Here is a 23,001-nt window from a genome sequence, read left to right as displayed (position 1 = left end):
TATTCGGGAATTTTATGGAGAGACTGTCAAGAGCAGTAAAGCTGATGCATTGTTAAGTGTCTTTGGGAGTAAGTTCTTGGTATTCTGTGTCTACATGTGGTGAAAAGCAAACTTCAGTGAGTGGACACTTGGTATTATCCTATTTGAACCCAAAGGTTCCTCTGACAAGTGCCTAGTTGAGTGGGTCTGTCAAAATGTGCAAATTGGCCTTACTCTGAAGTGCTGAGCATAGAAATGCATAGGATTGAAAAGGACTGAGCACAAAGGAGGACATCACCTATCTAGTAGTTAGCTGGTATATTAATTCGTGCAAAACCAAATGAGTTGTGGCAGCTGGAGCAGGATGGTGGAAAGGGGAAAACAGAAGAGCACTGGAGCAAGGGAGGAGGTGCAGTAGTGTGCAGTGGAGGATGATAGTGGTGGTGTGTGGTGTGGGCAAGGAGGAAAGAGCTGCTCAACAGCAAGGGGGGGTCTGACACCAGTGTGGTGTGAGATGAGTGGCAGATGGAGAAATGGGCACAATGCTTTGAAATGGGGGATGGAGCAGTGGGGATGCTCAGAGGGAGCCAGCTTCTACAGACCATTTTTTTGTGATAGTTGGCTGCGGACTGGAGCTTTTGAGGCTGCTTTTAGTGTAGAAGCTGCTGCTCCACATTCATTCCCCTGAGCCCCATGGCAGAGATTTCTGGTTGACAGCCCCTGCATCAAGGGAAAGGAGAACACTGGAGTTTCCCAGGCTACCAACCTTTCGCTAGGGCTGTTAACGTGGGAAGAGCGCTCAAGTTTGCCGCTCTTCTGCCCCAAACCTGGTGTTTTCACTGTTCCCCCAGATCTGACACCCCCTCCCCCGATTGCCTGGGTCTGACTCATTCGCTGATGCTTGTGGAAGCAGAACGGAGCGGGGCGGGGGGAAGGGGGAGCCTTCAAGTAGCCGCGATTGGTCTCGGCTTGACAAGGAGCCCGGGAGCTTCGCCCCTGCAAGGGCGGCGGTGCCGGGGGCGGCGGAGCGGAGCGGGCCGGCGCGCAGCCCGCAGCGGCGCGGAGGCGGCCCCCGTGCGGCGGACGCCGGGTGGTTCCCGCCGCACCTTCAGGAACAGGCGCTGCCAGTCCCCGCCGCTTCCAAGAAGCTGAGAGGAGCGCGGGGGCTCCGAGGCTGCCGTCCTGGGGAACTGCTGCAGCAATATTGCAATTGCCCTTTAAACAGGGAGAAAAAAAAAAAAAAAAAGGAGGGGGAAAAAAAAGATGAAGACGCTTAAATGCCTCCTGCCAAAAGTAAAGAGCAAATCTCAGTTGCAATGGCTCTGCTAAAACTTGATCATGCGGGATTTGAAGCGATAAAGGGCTGCCGAGCTTGCATTTACTGCGGTGGGAACAAGTTGCAGGATGAAATCCAGGCATTAAGGGACCTATTTTCCACTTCGTTGTTTGCAAAGGAATCTACTGAAATGACTTTGAGGATCTTAAAACTGGAACTATGTGGAGGGAGAATGCAGTAAGTATTGCCTTTCTGGGGGGCACTAATACGCGCCTAGTAGTTGGGAATGGGCTCGGAGGCACCGGGCGCCGCGCAGGGATGTCAGCGCTGCCGGCTTGGCTCTTAGTTTCTAGTCAGCACCGAGGAGCAGTTAGGGGATGCCGGTAGCCTTTGCCTGACGCGCCAGCGTCCTACATTTCACTGGGGTTGCTTGAAGTATCTTTATACATACTTACTGGAAATAGTGAATGAAAAATCAAAGCAATCTGAGCTTTTCGTGGAGGGATCTGCTAGAGTGTGTCTCCCTGGGTTTGTTTATGATAACTTGAGAATGAATCTGTTCTGTTACAAGATAAAAAAAGAGCTTTATCCCGCATCGATTTAGCTGTTTTCCAGATTGTGCTTGTTTTGAACCCGTCAAGAAAACTCCTGCCCTTGATCATGTGAATTAGTTTGCTTCTAGCTGCTCTTCCCAGGTTAGATGTCTCTTCCCTTAGAGCTCAAACCCGTGCAGTTCTCTTGGAAGCAAACGGGCAGTTGGGAGCCCAGGATTTTCCTGACCTGGATAGGATGAGGGACATTTCCCGGAGGGCTGTGGGCTCACGGGCGCTGCTCTTGGGAAAAAGCTTACATTTATTTCGAAGTGAAGGAGGGGGGAAAACTTTTGAGTCTAGTCACTTTATTTCGGTTCACATGCCACATGAGATTGAATTTTTTTTTCCCCTGTCAAATCTGCAACCTGACTAACGGCTTTTCATCGTCTCCTCTTCTCCCCCCGGTTGTCCCGTCCCTCCCGCCCGTGTCCAGCCCCCCTTTCCCTGTTTCCCTGTCCGCGTAGCTGCCCTCCCGGGATGCCATGTCGCTCGCAGGCTGCGGCGGGGATCACGCGTGCGGCCAGCGGCGCGGAGGCCGCCCCTGAGCCCGGACACCGAGGGGCACGACATGCCCGCGGCCGCGGCATGCCCTGCACCAGCACCGGCACCGGCACCACCGGCACCCGCCGCCGCTCCGTCTCCTGAGGCGCTGGGTACGTGGGACGGCGCCCCGTGGCCGCCAGGGGGCACCATCGCGCCGCGCCACCGCCCGCCGCGGCCAGTGGAGCCGGGGGCGCTCCCCGGTGCGGTACAGTTAGTTACGGGAACCGAACTGTGCCCGTGGCGGGCGAAGAGGGGTTGTGTGTGGTGTTTATTATTATAATAATTATAATTTCTGGGGGTCTGAAGAAAGCTGACACGGGCATTTAGGTTTATTTCTACCGCTGTCCGTGCTCCCTGTGGGACTGCAGCGGTGGAAATCTGACCCGCAGTGCAATGACTTAGGAAGCACAGTGACACTGATTTGCAATTAAACGGTCTCCCAAGTGCCCATCTCCTTGTCTGCCCCGAAAGGAGATGGTGATACAGCAAGCTCTTGTCTTGGTGTGTGCTTCAGCAGCACATGATTATGATTGATGATGGAGATGGAGCTGGCAGGATGAGAGGGGAGATCTGAAAAATGCCACCCCTGATTGGACAGCACTGCTAGTGTTTTCTGCGTGACGCTTTGCAACAAGCTTAGCTTTATGTGGCACAGGGACTCCCTTCTTGCAGCTAGCAGAGAGCCAGTTATGGGGGTGGAAATCCCCTGGGGCACAGAAACAGAGAGAGATCTTGCAGAGTCAGACCTGCTCTCCCTCATCTCCCTCCTTCAGATAGTTCAGATCACTTCTATGGCTCATCTCTCTCCCCGTCCTACTCTGTATTCAGCCCCCTACAGAGATTTGGTGAAGACACGAAGTAAACCAATGCAGTGATGCTCATTTATGGAACACCCTCCCCTTCAACACCAGTGACAACTTTGTGTCTGAGATCAGCAGTTCTGAGATGCTCAAGTGAAAGCTGCGTAAGAGGAGGGAGAAGAATTAAGATAGAATATTGTGCTTCTGAATTTGTTCCAAAAATGCAGTAGACTGCTTGAGCAGCAGCTGTCTAGGAGAGATCTTCAGAAATAAAACAGCATGGTTCTGGGATGCTGTGAGATGTATGGAGTATATGGACTGGGGTTTCCAGCAGACCTCTGGCTCACTTCTCTCATTTTGAGCTAAAGTACCTCTTCCTGTTAGACTGTGACTAAATTTTAAGTAGACGTTCAGGACAAAGGAAAATAGATTTCTGTGTTTTACCTGTTTAGGAGTGCAAGTTTAAAGAGAAGGATGATAATGTCTGTTTTAAATGATTTTGATCACTTTAATTTTCTTGGCCATCCAGGAAGAATTTTAATGGGTCTTTCCTCTATACTTGTGCAACATTTTTTGCCTTACTTGTGGGAGACCGGTTGTAATACTGTCACTGGCAAGCCAATTTTTTGAGGGGGATATAAGAAGCTTGAATTGAAACTAAGGTGAAGAATGCATTACAAAAAGCTGCTAAAGTTTGCATTGTGTCCAGAAGATTTCTGTTTAAAACCTTCATTGGAGATATACAGTATATATTTTTTTCCTCTTTCGTGTTTTTCTCATACAATGTGATCGTTTTTACAGGGGATAAAGCTGGCAAAGATGAGGAAAATTGGCTGTGCTCTCCTGGTACTCCAAGCTCTTCTGGCGCCTTTGGATCTTGTTCGTGGAGCAGAGAAAAGTTACCCCATCCTGAACATTGCAGTGATTCTGGGAAGGACCAAGTATATCACAGAGAGAGATATCAGAGCTCTCTGGACCAGGGAAATGTCAGCAGACCTGACTGTTGATGTCAATGTAGTGACCCTTCTGGTGAACCAGACTGACCCTAAGAGCATCATAACACATGTTTGTGACTTGATGTCAGGCACCAAGATCCATGGAGTGGTTTTTGGAGACGATACAGATCAGGAGGCAGTAGCTCAGATTTTGGATTTTATTTCATCTCAGACTTCTATTCCAATTCTTGGAATTCATGGCGGGGCCTCCATGATAATGGCAGATAAGGTAGGAAAATTTATTAAAAGCTTTTGCTAGTCTAATGTAATTTGTGTCAGTCTCTATTGTGAATAATCACTGCAAGCAGTTCAAAAAGGATGATTCTAATTGTGTCTTTTTACTTTAAAAAAGAAAAACTACATGGAGCAGTGTCCTTGTTGATCACTCATCAAATATTCTGAAATATTTTGGAGTTTATGCCTGAAACTCAACTTTCTATCCATTGTAAAAGCAGTCCTAATGAAATTTTACTCTCCAGCACACTGAATGCTGGTCAGTTTAGAAATTTTACTAGCAAATATGGCTGTAAAAAACCCTCAAAATAGGTCCATAAAATTATTTTAGACATAAGATATAAAATTATAAGCAGATGTTATGCGGTACTTTTAAGAAATAGCAAGCAGTAGACCTGAATATATTTGAGGACAGTAGTAGTAATACGATAATCATATTATGCTGGACTTGTGATCCATTACAGTCTATAAACTAAGTAGTCTTGCAAACTTGAACCAGCTCTTGTATTCACTATATTAAATCAGATTTTTGCTAACAGAATAGTTCTAATTTCCTGCTATAATTCATGAAAATCCACAATGGGGTTGTCTGAACTGTGGAGATAATGACAAATTGTTTTGTTGGAAAACATCTCTTTATGTAATCTGTTGTGAGATTGTGGAATCATGAAAGTGACTCGTACTCAGCTCGTCTTTCTTAACAGTGTAACATTTTTTTTAAAAATCCTTGCTGGCACTGCAGCATTGATCTTGTGAAGTGATCACTGCTGTTTCTGAAACAGGTCCTTAGCACTGTGCAGGACTAAGCTCTCTGGCATGGACTGCTGCTTGGCCTGAAAGTCCTAGAGGAGCTCCCACCATGGGGTAAAAGAGGATAGCTGAAGAGGAAGTTCAAGTGTGGGAAGTCGTTTACTGGTTTTCCAGCACACAAGGCTTTTCAATATTAATTGTAACTTATTTCTTGATATTTGTACCCTTTAGGGTTTCTTATTTATTAAATATTGTTATTACTTATAAGTGACTTTTGAACAGTACTTTAGTAGTAAAGATGTCTATGAATCCATCTAAAAAATGAAGTGGTCCAGATACATTGTTTTGTGACTTAAGGGAGAAAAAGAAGCAGGAAAGATACGATGATTAGTTACCTTTGGGGAATCAGCTTTGAACTTTTGAAACTTTTTGCCTCTGGGAAAGACTTCTTCCACTGGGATAAGAGGTCTGTCTGTCTTGGTATTTTGAATGGCCTTCCTTTTAAAACTTGTGTCATACTAGGGGAGGACAGTAAGTGCTGAATTGTAGCAGAGATTCTATAACAATGGGTTTGACATCTTGATTTATATGGAAAGAATGTTACAGTCAGTGCTATTATCTTAAATGTAATTGTAGTGACCAAGTTAGAGGTAGTTGTTTCATGTGCTTTTAAATTACTGTACAGATTTACCCATCTTTTTAAAGCTGGCTTTATGTATATTTAGGAATTTTATTTGATACACATTTCACTCAAATTTCTACACCAGTATCAGAATATTTGAAGATCCTAGCCAGTGCTGAGTGATGAAACACTGGCAGACATCCTTATGGAATTGACTTCATGCTTGGTAGCAGATGCAGAATGTTACTGATACTGATCTATTTTTTACTCTTATGCAGGAGCCTCTAGAAAATGAAATAGATTATATTTTTCTTGTCTTATAAGTTAATACTATTTTCATTGTATGCTAATATTGTCTTTATTATATCACCGTCTTTGATTTTAGGGGTTATCACAGTTTGCTAATAAAACATTTTCATGCTGAAACTTGGCTTCTAAGATTTCCACTTGGGAAATCAAAATTGTTCTTCTGTGTATTAAGACAATCTAACAGAGCTGTCTTCAGTAGAATTGGCTGGAGGAATTGTTTGTTCATGTAACTAAAATTGCCTTAATTCTTAACTTGGCTTTTGCAACGTCTTGCAACTGGCTTTGGAACATCGCAGTGATGAGACTTGTACATGTCACTCAACCATTCATTTAGGAATGAATTCCTGGGAATCGAAGGTGAAATTCACAGTGCTGTCATAAAGGCAGAAGAGATGAAGTCTGAGGGAGAAGGACTGCAAATGTAAAATCTGTCTTCCAAGCCACTGTCAGGATTTTAGCTGAAACACATGGGTCTTGGCTAAATGGTGAAGTTGATCAATGTTTGAAGTCATCTGTTTTGTCTCGTACATTGAGATGGCTGGATACACAAAAAAGATGCTTGGTCCCACTCCTCCTTGTGGATGTAGTTCTCTGGCACTCTAATAAGGCCATTTCATTTATGTCCTTATTGCATGGCTCTTACAGATATTTTCCTCCTCTGTGGCATTATGCTGGTACTGTGTTTTAGATGACTTTTACTTCAAAATGTGTGTGTGTAGTACCTGCTTTTTTGTAGTCTACCAAGCACAGGTGACACAAAAGCAGCAAAACAGTTCAGTTAATTCTGTGCCAGGTGGTTGTTATAAGATGCTTAACTGTCCTAAATGTGAACTAAACTGAAGGCACAGAAATGAAAAGTCATCTATAATGCTGTATACTGCTAAAGACTTTACAGGAATGACTCAGAGTATACAAGCTTGCCGTATTCTGTGTGGCTAATAGATATTACGTCAATGTGGATCTTGCATGAGGAGCCTTATCTTTAAAAAGAAAATGTTGTTCTAGGTTTATAAAGATGAGATATGCCCACATTTGGAGTATGCAGTGATTAATGCAGGACATAAAGCTTTTGAAGTACTGAGTCTTCGTGCAAACATCTGCTCTGAAGAGTGCATAGTTTAGACTGCCTCCTCCGTTGGCCCAGCTGGCTGTACTCTGCTTCAGGTTTTGTTAAAGTTTGCCTGCACCAGCTGAACAGATATGTTGCTTGATATAGACTATGAAAATTGATGGGTATGTGAAGCCAACAAAACTGAATTGTTTTCTGAACTTAGCTGATCTGCCTTCACCTGACATCTGCTGCCAAACCCCTACCAATAAACCAATGGTATGCCTAAGGATGTATGGTACCTCCCTGATCCCAAGTGATCCCTTTGGACAGTGCCACATGCTCTGCCTCCAGCTGATTTTATCACCTGCTATTGGCAGGAACTCTCCTGCCAATGATGTGTTCCTTGGCTTTGGTCCCCGATTCTGCCACAGACTCAAAACATATTCAGATGTGGGATAGTCTGCTAAAACAAGATGAGAATTGTCTGGGGCATCTGTGCCAACCTGCTGTGCATCAGCATCCCTTGGAGGATGCTGAAAACAGACTGGCTGTTTATTCATCTTGTATCTGTTGACATTTGAGGGATCTCAAACCAAACATTACTTAGGAACTGTTTCATGACTTGAGCATTTGGTTTTAAACTTAGTTACATTTGTTTCACCACATACTATCATTATAATGATAGTATTTGATACCTTTCTAAAGCAGTACATCGTGGTTAGTTCTGTGACAATAATAAAAGATTTATTTCCTTCACAAGTGGGAAAGAAGCCCCTATGTATTATAAATACATCCAGGAATACTTAGTGTCTCTGAACCATACTGCTTTTGCATATTGCAAAATTAAGTCTTTCTAACTTCTGATTAGAAATCTTTCTGAAAGACATAACTTGAAGCATTTTATTGTCGTGGAAGTACTGACAGTTATAATGCATAGCCAAACAGCATTAGAGGTGAGTGTAATTTTCCAGAAGGGCTATTACAAAGTGATGCTTCTTGGAAGAGCTCTGGAAATGTTATGCAAAATGAATCTTTGCTTTTTCAAAATAAATAAGTACTATATATAGTTAAATTATCATTCTTCATTATTCTTTCTGCTGCTAAGATTGGCAATAAACACTTTTCTTAATTGTTTAGTGTAATATCCCTTTTGCATCTACCACTACCTTCAGCTTTCCTTTTTTACCTCTATCGTCCTCCAAAGTAGTAAAAATAGAATCATAGAGCAATGGAGGTTAGAAGGATCTCAGGAGGTTGTCTAACCCAACCCTAGCTCAGTGACGAGCTAACATCAAAGTCAGATCAGATCATCCAGTCAAGTTTTGAGCATCTCCATGGATGTAGATACCACAGCCTCTCTGGGCAATGTGTTCCAGTACCTTTCTCACCATGCAAATATTTTCATCATATCTCATTAGAATTTCCCTCTGTACCGTGACCACAGGCTCTTGCTCTTTTGCTGTGAGTCTGAGTCTAACTTTGCCTCTGTGTAGTTGTAGGCAGCAATTATACCTGTCCTTACCTGCCCCGTTTTTGGGCAAAAGAATTCCCTCAGCCTTTTCTTGCACCTACTGTGCTCCAGTCCTTTGGACTCACTCAGGTATATTGATGCCTTGTATGGGGGAACTCAAAACTGGACAGAGGACTGCAGACTCGTGGTCTCATGAGTACCAAAGAGGGGAATAATCCCTCAAGCAGCTGCCTGTGCTCTAGCTAATGCAGCCTGATTAGGCTTTATCACCGGAAGGGTGCACTGCTGACTCATGTCAACTCATCTGCCAGGCCCCCATGCCCTATAGTGCTGCTGGGATATTTATTAAGACTTCCAACTGTGAATAAGTAGCAAGTGAAACAGTACTTTTAAATCTTGTTCATTCTTTTGGTGCATATTTTTCACGTATTTTACTGAAATACTTGCAGATGTTTGCATTACCTGTCATTTTCAGCTCATTATAGACATAGCTGGAATTGCTCTGTTTTTCCTTATTCCTGAGATACAAAAACCATACCACACTTGTGCAAACCAGAACTCGAAACCCAGTCTTGTAACTATGATCAGAGCACATCCAGAGTCCTGGCTCTGGTACTGAGAACTTACACTCCCTTATCCATATGCGACTTTGTACGCTGCTCTTAAGGTTCCTCTACATATCTTACAATTTCCTTGCCATGTGTCATCATAGTGATCGTATAAGAAAACATGCTAAAAAGTTCACAAGCCACACTTGTGCACTATGCATAAGCGTGCTTCAATTCTTATGCTTTAAAAATTGTTGTGATGAATGAAGGGGGGAGTACTGGGTTTGTCTTTTATTGTAGAATCTTTTCTGAAGATCCTACTTCATGGAGTGTGCTCATCGATTTGCATGTCTTCCATATGTGTTATGTAGATTTCTGTCCAGCTCATCTAGTTGGCTTGTAAAAGCAGTCCTGTATTTTTACAGAAAATCTTAAATTTAAATTTTGTAACTTTTCATTCCTGCCCTTACTGATAACTGATATTAGCATGTGTCTGCATTATACTCCTGAGTATGATACTAACTTTGGCTTTGGTTGATACTGCAAAAGACTGGAAGATTAAGCTGTAATTTAATAAACGCTTTAGTACAAAAATACCTATATTCATGTAACTGGTGTTTCAGGTCTAGATATAACAGCTTGCACTATTCAATTGCACATACTTCCAGCTCCTGCCTCTTTTAAAGCAGCAGTTGAATTTGACTTTCTTTCCTTCTAGCTATACTACTGCTGCTATGGGAAATGTAACTTTCAGATATTCTTATTTTTATTTTGAACTGCAAGAAAAATGTAGCATTGACCTCCTCTTGCAAATCTGTGTTTACTTGATCATATCCGTAGCAGTCAATCTATATGTATTTTTTAAAAATAGTCTTGTACATCTGTGCAGATTTTTAGAACTAGGCTCATAATCCGCAGCTGTGCCTTTTACTCACACATGCCATAATCACTGCTATGAAGTGGTTAAAAACTTTCTTGAAATCTTACTGAGGTGAATGAAGTGAGTGGATACAATATCTTGTGCTTCTCTTCAACAGTGGCCAGTGCTCTGGGAGCATGAGGTGGTTATGATACAGCATACTGGTTTACATTACTATTCTTGTACTGTCATTGCTATGAGAAAGTAAAGCTTTAACAGCGAGAACTGCAGCATTTGCTGCTTTGAGCTCTGTCTCAGAACTGGGAGGAGCATTATATTAATGAGTGAGCCTTGCCTTCTTGCTCTCTCTTTCCCACTCTCTTCTGTTCTAAAGGATATTCCTAGCTATTTCTGAGATGATTGTATTAGTCCTCATTCTCTTGTCCACACAAAAGTTTCCCTCTTAATTTAGCAAAGGAAGGCATGGAGGATTTTCTGGAATACTGTGAAAGTAGACTTGAAGTGTCACTCTTGTGGAGTTGTCCTGGTTTCAGCTGGGATGGAGTTAATTTTCTTCCTAGCAGTGGGTGTAGTGCTGTTTTGGATTTAGGATGAGAATAACATTGATAACACACTGGTGGTTTAGTTGTTGCCAAGTAGTCAAGGACTTTTCAGCTTCTCACACTGCCCTGCCAATGAGGAAGTGGGGGGCACCCAAGAAGTTGGGAGGGGACATGGCCAGGACAGCTGACCCAAATTGACCAAAGGGATATTCCGTACCATATGGTGTCATGCTCTGTATTCGACTGGGAGTTACCTGGGAGGCAGTGTGGCTCGGGAATTAGCTGAGCATTGGGTCCAGGTGGTGAGCAATTGTGCTGTGCATCAGTTGTATATTCTTTATCATCATCATCAATCTTCTGTTTCTGCCCTATTAAACTGTCATTATCTCAACCCATGAGTTTTACCTTTTTTTTTTTTTTTCTTTCTGATTCTCTCTCCCATCCTTCTAGGCAGGGGGGAGTGAGTAAAGGGCTGTGTGGTTGTTTTAGCTGCTTGCTGTGTTAAATGCTGACAGGAGTTGAATGGAGGGATATTTGGTTTAATTTTCTGAAGTAGAAGGAAGATAGTTTTGAAGAGATGGGGATTTTCTGTAACTAATAAGCAGATTGTAGGAAATGTAGCTCAGGTGTGGGTAAGTAACTATTTTTTTAGCTTGCTTGAGTTGACACAGTTGCAGCTGAGCCCAGGGTGTAGGATGGGATCCTATATGCTATTCTTATTTAGGAGAGGAGTGTTGGGCTTCACTTGGATCTAGTAATTTGCAGTAAGAGCAACATAATTCATCTCAAAGGTACTGTTTTCTTTCTCTTCAAACTGTTCTTACAGTTCTTGAAAATAGAAATACATAACTGTCTTTGTTTTGAGCAACATTTTAAAACTGCTAGTAAGTCACTGTTGTGTATCATCCACGCAATGTCTCCAGACTATTGCCTGCCTATAGGTAAATATAAGACAGGAGACTCCTGAGCTGTAAAAGGAGGACAGCAGACCTTCAGCATAATTTTCTGTTTGCAGACATTCCTGGTGGCATCTTTGGAATTTTTTTCCCAAGGACATTCTCAAATATAAAATCCAAAATTATTCCCTTTAAGCTACAAAATAATAATAGACTATTATGAAGTGCGTAAGATGTTTCTGGCATTCAGAATATATCCAGACTAAATACCTGAAAATATTCATCCTAATAAAATTATGCAATGAACAGAAGGGCCTTGATATCATGTCAAACATGTTTTTCATGTTTCATCTATTAATTGTTTTCAAGAGGGTGCTTAGATTATTTGAATAGTCAGTTTAATAGTGTGATTTTTGTCACTTATTTGAAGTTACAATTTAATTTGAAGAATTTCTTTATAATTTTGGACTTGCTTGGAAGATATCTGGGGTAGATCTACCCACATCAGTGATGGTACAAAGAGCTTTGTATAGATGAGCAGAGAAACTTTGCAGTCCACAACTTTTTTTTTTTTGTTAGAAATTTGTGGTCAACTGGGCCAGCTTTGCATGTACTCTTTTCTCCCCCTCTCACCTCCTCCCCCTTCCTCTTCCTCCTCTGCCTCTCTCTTTTCCTGGAGCTATGAAGTTTTGTGGATTTTACTGAGAGTGCCCAGCCTGGATTGTCTCCACACCATCTGTCACCATATTGTTTGTTTAAATCCTTGAGATATTTTCTTCTGTACTTCAATGAAATAAATAAAAAAAACCTGTTGCAGCATCATTGGCTATTTATGTTAGATTTAGACTTAATGTCCTTAGGAGAAAAACCCTGTGCTTTCAATTGAGGTGCATAAGATTGGTTAGAAGGGGCAATATTTCAGAGAGGAACTAAATTAAAGAGTATAGAGGAAATATAATATAAAAGCTGAACAACCAACAGGAAAACTAGCTTGTTTCCTGTCATTCCAAGTTGCAGATGGAGGTTACTTGATGTCCAGCAGCTGTAAGTTTGTGGTATGCAGTTAATGTTGTCTCACCTTTTCCAACAGCAATTTCCCCTGTACTTTCCATACGTGTGAAGCTTATGTGATCAAAAAGCCTGAGTGTTTGGAAGAAGGAGGTCCCAGGTGTACAAGTTATCTCTTATTAGGGAAGAGCAAAGTTCCTCTGGAGAAAGGCCTGTGCCTTCTGGGACTTGGGCAAGAGGGGTCCTCTGCTGCTTACTGGGGTGGGCTGAAGAGTACACAGCGTTCCCTGATCAACCTTTGTGATTGATTTAAACCTCTTGAAAAAGCAACAGTTTCTCGTCCAAATTTGTGACTAAAGTTTTGTTTGAATACTGACTCTTTAAGCTGCCCATGCAGATTAAAGAAATAATTCATAAATGTATGTATCTAGATAGTGTAATCCATTCCTACTCCCCTCGTCTCCTCAACAGCCACAGAGGCTGAACTAAAACTGGCCTAGGAAATTCAGCAACATATGTGAGGTCATAAACTGGTCCTAAACTTTTAGAGCATGGGCAACAATGAAACATCTCCATTTGATTGTACATTTATAGAACAGAGAATGCTTAGCAAGAGTAACCTGTATTTGGACAGGGGCAAATTCAAAGCAAAAGTGCTTTGATTATAATACACTAAGAAGCATGTTGGTGGGCTCTGGATGAGATTCGATTAAAACACTGTAATATTCTGCATACAGCTCTGAAATTATTGCTGTTTCTTTTGAAAAATCACCTTTTACTTCATATTTAGGCATGATCAGGTCTGAGAGAGCTAGGTCTGGTTTTGGTATACATGCAGGTTCTTCTCCCTGCTTTCTTCCAAATTCCCTTGCTGAAGGCAGAGAGGAAGGGTGAGAGAATAAAAGGTTGTCATCTTCATGCTTTTAATATTTTTCTTTAAGGCCATTGATTTACTTACTCCTCAGGATGGAGCCTACAAGTAATAGTGGTTTGGTGTGTTAAATTGGCTGACAGTAGTGTAATTTCCCAGTACGATCATGTACACCCATCTTTGGGTAGCCTGGGTTAAGTAGATATTTTTTTTTCAGATTGAGACCATACACCTTTCAACTTTAAAACTATCTATCCTTTAACCTAGGTTTTGAGGAAGCTTTCTTGAGGAGGTGCTTCATTACCAGATGACTCTTCAGTCAGGGTTTTAGGCTTTCTATCTCCATCATAGGTTAGGAAAGTAATTTCCTTTTAGACTTTTAATGAAGATACGCTGGACTGTTTCCTTGTCACAAGTTGGCTGCTGCAGCATGACTGAGAACACCACTGCTGGTCTTGCTCCACGGCCTCTGCTCAGTGTCCATAACTATTTATAGCCTGCCTTTTGTGCATCTCGGAGCAAGATGTTTCTATAAACATGTTTCATTCAAGGGATTGCTGGGTGGGAAGCTGCTTATCTTTTCATTTTGTTTCCTCTTCTTGACAATGGTAGGTTTTGGTTTTGTTGGGTTTGTTTTGATGCTGGTTTGGTTTTTGGTTTGTGGGTGGTTTGTTTTGGGGGGTGGGATGGGGTTTTTTTTAGTATGCTAACTTTTGGTTCAAGATTTCTGCATGTAATTTTGTTGATACAAAGTTTTTGTCTATTTGTGCTGACCAGCTTGTCTCTCCATGCGACTAGAATTAACAATAGGACTGCTTTGTTTTCACTACATTGATTTTGTGTCTAGTGGAAACACGCTGAATATGTAGAATGACTGTGAAAGAGGAAAGAGCAGGGATTTTATAGCCACCTTCCAGCTCAACACAATTTACAATACAATTAGGAATGACAGTTATAATTGGATAAACAGAAAATAAAATTAAGGTAATCTGTTCTAAGTGCACGACATTCCTGTAATGAGTTGCTTTTTGGAGTTACAGAAACATATAATTACCAGACAAATTACATGTTATTTTTTGTGTGTGAGGCTAATTAAGAGTTCTGGGTAAATTGTGTCGGCAGAGGCATCAGAGCTATACCTAATTGGGACGAGATAAGGCTTGTGAATTCATCCTAAGGAAACAGATGCAAAAACTCTGGAAAGTATCTCTTTCTAGTTAAGTACCATTTAGGATGGTCTGGCTTATTTTCAATAGTCACGTTATCTTTGTAGTAAATAAGCTAACCCTGTCCTTTGTTTCATTTTGATCTGTTTGCATGCACTCCTTTCTCTCCATCTGCTTTTTAACTATTGTTATCTGCAAAAAGACTGAAATTTCCTCATGTGGAATCTGGTTTCTAGCAAAAGATGTCGTGGATGACTCCAATGCTTAGCGTGCAAAACATGAAGCTCTATCACTTAACTATGGAAAAGCAAACTGGTATAGAAGTTGTAAAAAGAAACATTTGCTTCCTTCGCTTGTTCTTCAAATGCTTTTTTCTTATCCAGTCCATTCTGTATGCAAATCTTCCACCAAACAGCTGCCTCCAAACACCTTCCTGTTATGCTGTCTTCATTTGCATCCCATCTATGTGCTATTCTACTTTATATTGGCTATCACCCTGGTGTTAGAATTAGGGTGGGGTGGGTTTTTTCCATTTATTCCCTTAGTTCACTTCTAGCAGAAGCAAGGTTAGCTAGGAGAAAATATACCTCTCAGCTTAAAATTGTGTATCCCTTAATGTTAGGAGTACCAGGTCTCTTTCAGTGTACACAGAGTACAGAAGACAGTTGTACTAAAATAAGATTAATTGGAGAAAATATATTCTCTGGAATCCCAAGAAGAAAGTAAAAACTGTTATGGCTTTAAGCCAAGTCTGTTTACGTTTAATAAGCAGAAAATAGAGAAAGGATGAGAAACTAAACCAGGTGAGCTAGAGTAACATGGGTGGAGAGCTGAGGTGGTGATAAACCAGCAATAGAAATTGCTGATGAAAGTGATCTATTTGTGAAGAAAGAAGTATGAGAAAACCAAAAGTATTCAATACTCCAAACAGTTTCCATCTCAATATCTCTTCAGGGTTCTTGTCCTTGGGATTTTGGCCAATTCTTCTCCTGTCGTAAGTGATTCCCTCTGCATTCATTGACCAGCTTTACCTACTTGTATAGGGGAACATTTGCTTTTCCTGGTGCAATATAGGGAGTCTGGGCTGTAGTTAAGTATCTGGAAATGGCTGTGTTGAAGTTTGCATGTTTCTCTTCTAATGTAATTTACAATTTCCCTACTGCTTTTATTTTTTTCTTTAGTATAACCTCTGGGACAGGGTCAGTCTATAGGCTTTCCTAAATATACAACCCTCCCTTTATTTTGCTATGCACTTGGCTGACTACTGTATCCAGCACTGATGTCCTTCCATGTAAACATCCATTTCTATAGAAACTGGGAAGATTTTAAAAATAATTGTCTGATTTGTAGTAATATATGTGCTTTTTTCTATGTTTGTTCACTCTTAAGGTGGTTTGTGGGGTTGCCTACTACCTTGGATTTTTAGGAACTGGCATTTGAAAATATATTTATAACTCCCTTTTATAATTGATTTTGAAATCAATTAATCTGAATTTCAGATCTCCCATTAGGGGCTTCAGAATACTTGGGGACAGGACAGACTGGCAGTTAAAATATATGAAAATAAATTGCTTTTCACAATGTTAGGTGGCTCACTGACTCTGCAGTCTCCCCTGAATGTGAATGTGTTTTGCTGTTGCTTTAAAATCTTATTCTGAGACCCATTTTTATTGAAATTTATAACTTAAATTGTAATTATGTGCACAGGACAAAGTTATGGATTCTGAATTACATAAATGCTGACATTGTCTAAATGACTGGTTGTATCACGAGGTTGAAAATGAGCAATGTCTTCACAGAATAGAGCATAGGAATGTCAGGCAAGGTTAGTTTTGGCTCTTTGCAGGGTAAGCTCACTTGTAGAAGGAAAAATACAAATTTGCATGATTCTCCCCCACCTAAGTTGGTTGGCTAAAGTCATCAAATGATCTTCATAGTCAATAGCCATTTCCAGATGTACTCATCCTGTCATTTTTCCAGTCTTAACAATTTTAAAATTCATGTCACAGGCTTTCCTTTTCTAGCCTTTTCCAGGATACAGACTTCTGGCTACAATCTCTTTCACTTTTCTGTTGTTGTTCTTTATTGTCTATCACCATTTTATAGCATAAAAGTTACTGGAATATTTCCAATGGTCAGTGAATAAGTGAAATGACACTAAAAAGCTGACTTAGGACAGGTGTAAATAATAAAAAAAGTTCACATTTTAAATATCCTGAACAGTTGCTCAATAGGTTTTCTATACAAATATTTTCAGATTTCTAATTTCTCATAAAAACACATCCAATGGTCTCAGAATTTAAATTTAAATGAACATGTGGGAAGTTTGTATGGGAGCCAGCTGTTCACCTGCAGCATGTGTTCCTTTAATGGTCACTGAAAGCCTTACCAAGCTTTTTTGTGTCCTTGCTTAAGTTGTTTTCTTTCTATTTAAGTGTGTTCCCTTGTATGAGATGACTGCTGGCTTGAGTAGCGGTTTTGTGGTTTACCTTTACTGCTTTTTTTTTTTACTGTCTGTTAAGTTATAGGCATGCAAAACCTTAGTTTTAAGCTTGTGCTGGTTTTGGTGGGGATAGAGCAGGACAAAGCTGAAAACAAGTCTCTAGGTCAGCAAAGGCATTTCTAAAGAGGAGCATACTTCTATTAACAAAAGACAGCATCCGTGCTTACAGCATCCAGGTCATGTACGAGTCCATAAGGAAGGCAAAAATCCTGCTTGTTGGGATTCTGTCTGTGGCGTGATTGATTTCATTGTGAAGTAAAGGACTAGGAGCAAGTGCAAAGTAAGCAAATACTTTAAATATTTAGTCCTTTAATGCCTACTTAAATGCTGCAATGTAAAGAGAAGATAGAGGGTTTTTTGCCTTTCTAATGAGGGGCTTAGTATGTTCTTTATATAAAGAAGTCATAAAGATGCAGACGTAGCTTCTTAATATCTGAGGTGGAAAGTCCAAGCAACACATTAGATTTCAGGCATATTCTGCTTAGAAGAGCAGTCTCTAGTTAAAGGAATGATTTGGTATGCTAAGGGTTGTAATGGTACTTTGGGTGCTCTCTTTCAAATGACTTACTGGACTGCTGGTGAAATACCCTGTTGACATGCTACCTGGTTTTAGTTAAGTTAAAAATGCTGTTATTAAAACAGCTTTTCTCATTCAGCTCAGATGGTAGTATATTTTCCTTCCTAACAAGCATTCTGGTGTTGTATTAAAAAAAAAAAAAAAAAAACAAAACCAACACATTCTCCCTCCCTTAGCTTCTTTTTAAATCAAGTATGTACAATAAGGCTGACTCCCTACTGAGCTGGTTTAATCATTTGTTTTTCCATCTGCAGAGAGCCAGTTCCCAAAGTAACTTCAAAGAGCCTTGCCTGAGTAAAACTTCCAGCTTTGGATCAATAAAGATTACAGAAATATGCTTATGCAAGAGCTTGAAACCTCTGGCTATCTTGACATGAAGGCTACAGCTGAATATTTGCCTGTTATCCTGTCACTATAGACCTTAAATGTTTGTAACTGAAAGTTTTACTGCCACTTTGCTTTTGCCTCCCATGGTAACTGTGCACAGTGTGATGTGTTATGCAAGTGTGCAGACATAGCATTTGTAGGCTCAAGGGGAGCACTGGCTTTTGAGGTGATCTCATATGTAACTTCATCAAGAAAACAACCATAAACTTCAGTGTTGACATAAATTGTCTACAGACAAGTCTGAAGAGTCGCAGAAGCAAATACAGATTATTTATTATATTTTAGATTTAATCCAGCCTGATTTGTGCAAGCTTTAATCAAATGATGAAGAAGCTTCAAGTGAAATGGCTCCTGGGAGGGTGGTATCTTCCCTTCTTCATTTTTAAAATTTTCTATGTTGACACATGTAATCTTTCAGCTTGCTAAAAATAAAAACAATCCCCTGCCCAATACAGATAAATAGATATGAGATAAATATTTTATATCTAATGGATATGTCATGTTTTTGAGTACAGTAACAAATATAAAGTAGTTAAAATTGCCACTAGGGTGTTTGTGAGAATCTGCTTCATAAAATTGCCATATAAGTAATTGTCTTTATTTCTGTGGTCTCCTAACTGGAGGCTGTGCCTTATTCATGGCATTCCAGCCCAGTGGTTGTCATCATTATCATTTTTGAGAAATGCTGATTTCCCCCCCCCCCCCCTCCTTTTTTGACAAAACTCCTATCCAAAAATCAGTGTGTCTGGGATTTGTCCCAAATTAATTTCCTGTGGAGAGAATGGCTATGAGTCTCAGTATAATGACTCTTCTGGATTATAATATCTGTCAGTAGAAATGCACTACTTTGATTTTTAACTAGCTATTTCAGATCTTAATTTTTAGCTTAATCGAATCCTTACCACAAGCAAATCTAATTCTGGCATACTATTTCAATTGCACAGACTTTCATTTCTGACTAAGGATTGGAAGGATTAACCCAGATTTTAGCAGTTCTCTCCATGACCGGGTGGATAGGATTAAAATCTCTGTGCTGCTCACTGTGGCTGTTTGTTCTCATTTTTGAATATTAGTTATGTCCGTTGACCAGGATTGGAAATGTTCTGAGAATAAGAGTACAGCTAAAGGACAGTATGTTGAGTTTACTGGATTGGATTGTATTTTAACTAAAAAAACCCACCATGCTTTGCCTGTTACAGGGCCAAAATATACAGTTTAACCTATTCGAGATTAATTTTGCAGTTTTCAGTATTAATAAACTTATCAGCTTTGAGACACTGTAAAAATAGATATTTTAGAAAAAGTTAACGGAGTAAAACAAGAATGGCATTAAGTTTAATAGGACCAAATTGTAACATCTTGTTAAGAACTGGTTGCATGCAACAAACTTCTCTGGGCCAGAAGCTGGCAGGTATTCCTGTATTTTTTCTATTAGTGTTGCTATTAAAAATAGAGATAATTTCATTGCACTGTGCAGGAAATGGAGAAACTTCTAGAATATTGTCTACAATTAGTCTCCCACATTCTAAAAAGCCCTGGCTAATGGGTTTAGAAACTGGTTACTTCAGTGACTGGAGAATGGAAAGGCTCACCTGCAGGAGATGAGGTGGGTTTGTTTTGTTTAGAAATGAGCCTGGGAGGGCAATATCGTAGCTGGATAAAGGATGAAGAAAAGCTGATTAAACAACATAAAGTGTGTTGATAGGAGGACTGAAACTAAGGTGGGCATCATTTGGGTAGGGAATCGAAATAGTATTTAGAAGGAAAATGAAGTTCAGGAATGGCAAAAAGCCAGCTAGTGTTATGATGGAAACTGGTCAATGAATGAAGAAGGATGAGGACTGTCAGCATGAAGTTCTTTCTAATCCTACATTCCTCTTTACATTTACAAAAAGCTTGAGATAACCATACGATACCATCATAAGATTGTCTCCAAATCTAGCCAGGCTTATATAAATCCCTTATATAAAGTGGGATGAGTAGAATCCTGATGTACAGCTGAAGCACAGTCTTTGACTTTCTGATATCAGCTTTGGAAAGACAGACTGGCCTTGGGATCCTTGTCGAAATATAGTAAACTATGTTCCAAGAATTTCTAAAGCCTCAGCTCCTAGAAAAGGATATACTTTTTGTTTCCTGGAGAAATGTTAATTTTAACTTTTTATTTTAAGTGGATGAATTTATGACTATTCTTTGGGTATTTCTGCCTTTTTGTATTTTATTCTCTTGGGCCTCAGGCAGCAGCAGAATTCTCAAGGGAGATGTGATGAAGACATACTCTCAACTTGGAAAAACAGCTCTGTTTGCTGCATGTCATCCTGTTTTATTAGGGAAAAATAGAACCTGTTAACAGCCATGGAGCTCTATGGTTGGAAGGTTGCAGTATTCATAATGGTGAAAGCCTTGTGAGCTCTGTGGTCTAGTCTCACCATAATCTGTGCGTTATGCTGCCTGCATGTCAGACATGCTATGCAGTGGATACATAAATTTGTGGGCAGTCTGGGTTGCAGTTGCAGGTGGACTAAAACGCTACAGTTTTTAATGGCTGTGCTGGGCGTTCATTGCCATTCTGTGGATTGAAGACAAGTGGGACAAGCATGAAAAAATCTGATGTTTTGCTTGATGGCAATGTGTACATAATTATACAAAAATCAGATCCCCATTATGTTTTCTTCCAGTAGCTGAGTGGCCTTGTTTTTCTTTGGAAAATGAAGCCATTAGTACTGTGTTTGCATGAACATATTCCACAGGATGCTTTTAATTTTGTTCTATTTGGTTTCTGTGTTACACAGGCATACAGAAGCCAATCATAAACTGTTCATGTTTTTCATGTTTTTGCAGATTACCAGGTTTAACAAGTTCCTCTCTCCTATCCAATTGCTTCTGCCTATTATCAGTTACTGTGATAATTTCTTCAAAGATCTTAATTCTATTACCTCCAAATACCAGAAAGAAAGATTTAAAACTTCTTAATACTCAAATAAGTGTTTTCAGGTTCAAGTCCATGGTGGTATTTCAGTCTCTGAAAATAATTGGGAGTTCTAGACCATCCAACTGACTTTGGCACTGAGAATTGACTTGCTAAATATGCTGACTCTCATTCGAAAGTTTGGTTCATAGAGCAAAATCAATTAGTCCTTGTGCCCTGGAGAAAGGGTCTCGAGAGTGCCAGTGAATATTCATGTATGTAGTGAATATAGAGAGGTATATACTGTGATATATACTGTGACAGAGAGGTATATACTGTGATTATTGTAAATAACCAGGTCAAGGAAGTAGAAATTGCTGTATAGGTGCAACAATTTTTTTTTGTGAGGGAGAAAAGCTAATGGAATGGTGTCTGTAAAGAGATGTAGAATAATTATGTTTCTTCAAATCCGGGGAAGGATATATTTTGTACACTTATCTATATTTTTTTTAAAGATAAGCACTTTTCTGGATTTTAGGCATTTTGTCATTTTATTTCAGGGTCCTGATCCCGGTCCCTTGTCTGACCATACTTTGTTGGCATTACTTCACTCCTGAGATTGTACCTGGAGCAAACTATTTCCCTCCGGGTGGAAACCTGAGCATGAAAGGTGTAGGATAGGTTGCTCTAGGGTATGCTCCTTGCAGGTGATGTGTGTGTAGCAGATCTGCTCCCATGGCAGGAAGGGGAGCACAGCCCTGGACCTGCAGGCCAGCATTTGCCCTGTGGCTTAAGAGCAGCAGTAATGCAGGTGGTGCCACTTGTATCAGTGGCTGACTTAAGCTGTGAGAGAGAGTTTCAAAGACAGTAAGGCAGAGAATGAGAGCTAGAGATATTGATAAATATCCTTTTAAACTTTGAAAATCTCTCCTGGCTCTTTCCCCTGGGCTACAGCTTTCTACACAGCTGTCCTGAGGAACTAGTGATTTCAGGTGTCTGCTCACAGAGCTTGCACAGTGTTCAGCTGTGAAGGGTTCCTCAGAGACAACATACTTCATCTGGCCTTGTTGAGCAATTGGAAATGAGTGTTACTATCACTGAGAATTTGATTTTATTATTGAAGAGCTCTTAAAAAAGGCTACGGAAGGTAATGCATTTCAGAATCTGTAATTTTTGTGCAGATGCAGGCTGGGTAAGGATGTATTCTCAGTACCCGAGAGAGGCTCTGCTCCAAGTGCAGGACGTGATATACACGTACAGCAGAACATTAGCAAAGGAAGACTGTAAAAGCATTAGTTATGCTGCATTATTTGTTTGCCATTCTGTGTGGCTATGTTTAAGGAACTGAAGCGGTCTCCTTGCAGGAATGGAATATTCTTCCTAAAATACTTTAATGAAACAGCTGAAGGCTTTACTGATAATTTACTGTGGCTGGAGAGGAAGATTTCAGGGATGTGCTAATGAATGCTACATATGGTCTGCAACACATGGGTAGTACTGTTTATAAATAATTTTTTTTCCACCAAAAAAGGTTGAACAGCGAATCAGGTAAAATTCTGATTCAAAGTGACCAAGCCTGTTTCTTCCCTGAAGCAATTCAGACTTCTTCCAGACTTCATTAATACTGGAATTATCATACTCTGTTTACCTCTTACTGCTGTTTCATTTCCAGGGACATGCAGAAGCCAATTATTTTGTGATAAAGTGCTTATTAATGAAAATATGTGGCCATGTGGAAAGAAAAGGCCAGTGCAGGTATAAAAAAAAGTGCTTCAGAAAGTTTAAGACACTCCTAGCTTTGCTTTTGGGAGAGAAGAAGAACATCAGAGCAGCATCCATGGGTTTTAGTGTTGTTTTGCTGTTTGTGTGATGACCCTGGCTTTCTTGCAGTGGGAGTGAGGAAAAAAGGATACATCTCAGTTTGTAAAAGAAAACAGATGCACGCTCTTTGTTTGTACTCATGTCATTAAATAAGGCAGTATGAAGTGCTAGAAAAAGTTAGTGTAGTTTTGTGAATTCCTTGTCCAGGCACAAGTTCATGGATGACTTTTTGAAGTAGATGGCTTAATCTCTGAGTTAGCGAACTCAATAT

At 40.4% G+C, this 23,001-nt stretch overlaps 1 protein-coding gene across 3 annotated transcripts in view; it reads left to right on the top strand.

The window, feature by feature from the left end:
* The first annotated feature begins 861 nt into the window (after positions 1–861).
* Positions 862–23,001, top strand: part of GRIN2A (glutamate ionotropic receptor NMDA type subunit 2A) — a 190,100-nt gene continuing 167,960 nt past the window's right edge. For all 3 annotated transcript variants that reach the window (XM_054843438.1, XM_054843440.1, XM_054843439.1), the window contains exons 1-3: positions 862–1,492; positions 2,282–2,501; positions 3,993–4,415. In XM_054843438.1, the coding sequence (XP_054699413.1) occupies positions 4,011–4,415 (405 nt within the window). In that variant the 5' untranslated portion in view covers positions 862–1,492; positions 2,282–2,501; positions 3,993–4,010. The remainder of the gene's footprint in view (positions 1,493–2,281; positions 2,502–3,992; positions 4,416–23,001) is intronic.

This window comes from Grus americana, chromosome 15 (genome assembly GCF_028858705.1).
Source record: "Grus americana isolate bGruAme1 chromosome 15, bGruAme1.mat, whole genome shotgun sequence".
Classification (NCBI taxonomy): domain Eukaryota; kingdom Metazoa; phylum Chordata; class Aves; order Gruiformes; family Gruidae; genus Grus; species Grus americana.
The sequence above is the reverse complement of the archived record's forward strand: the minus strand, read 5'-3'. Positions and strand labels throughout refer to the sequence as shown.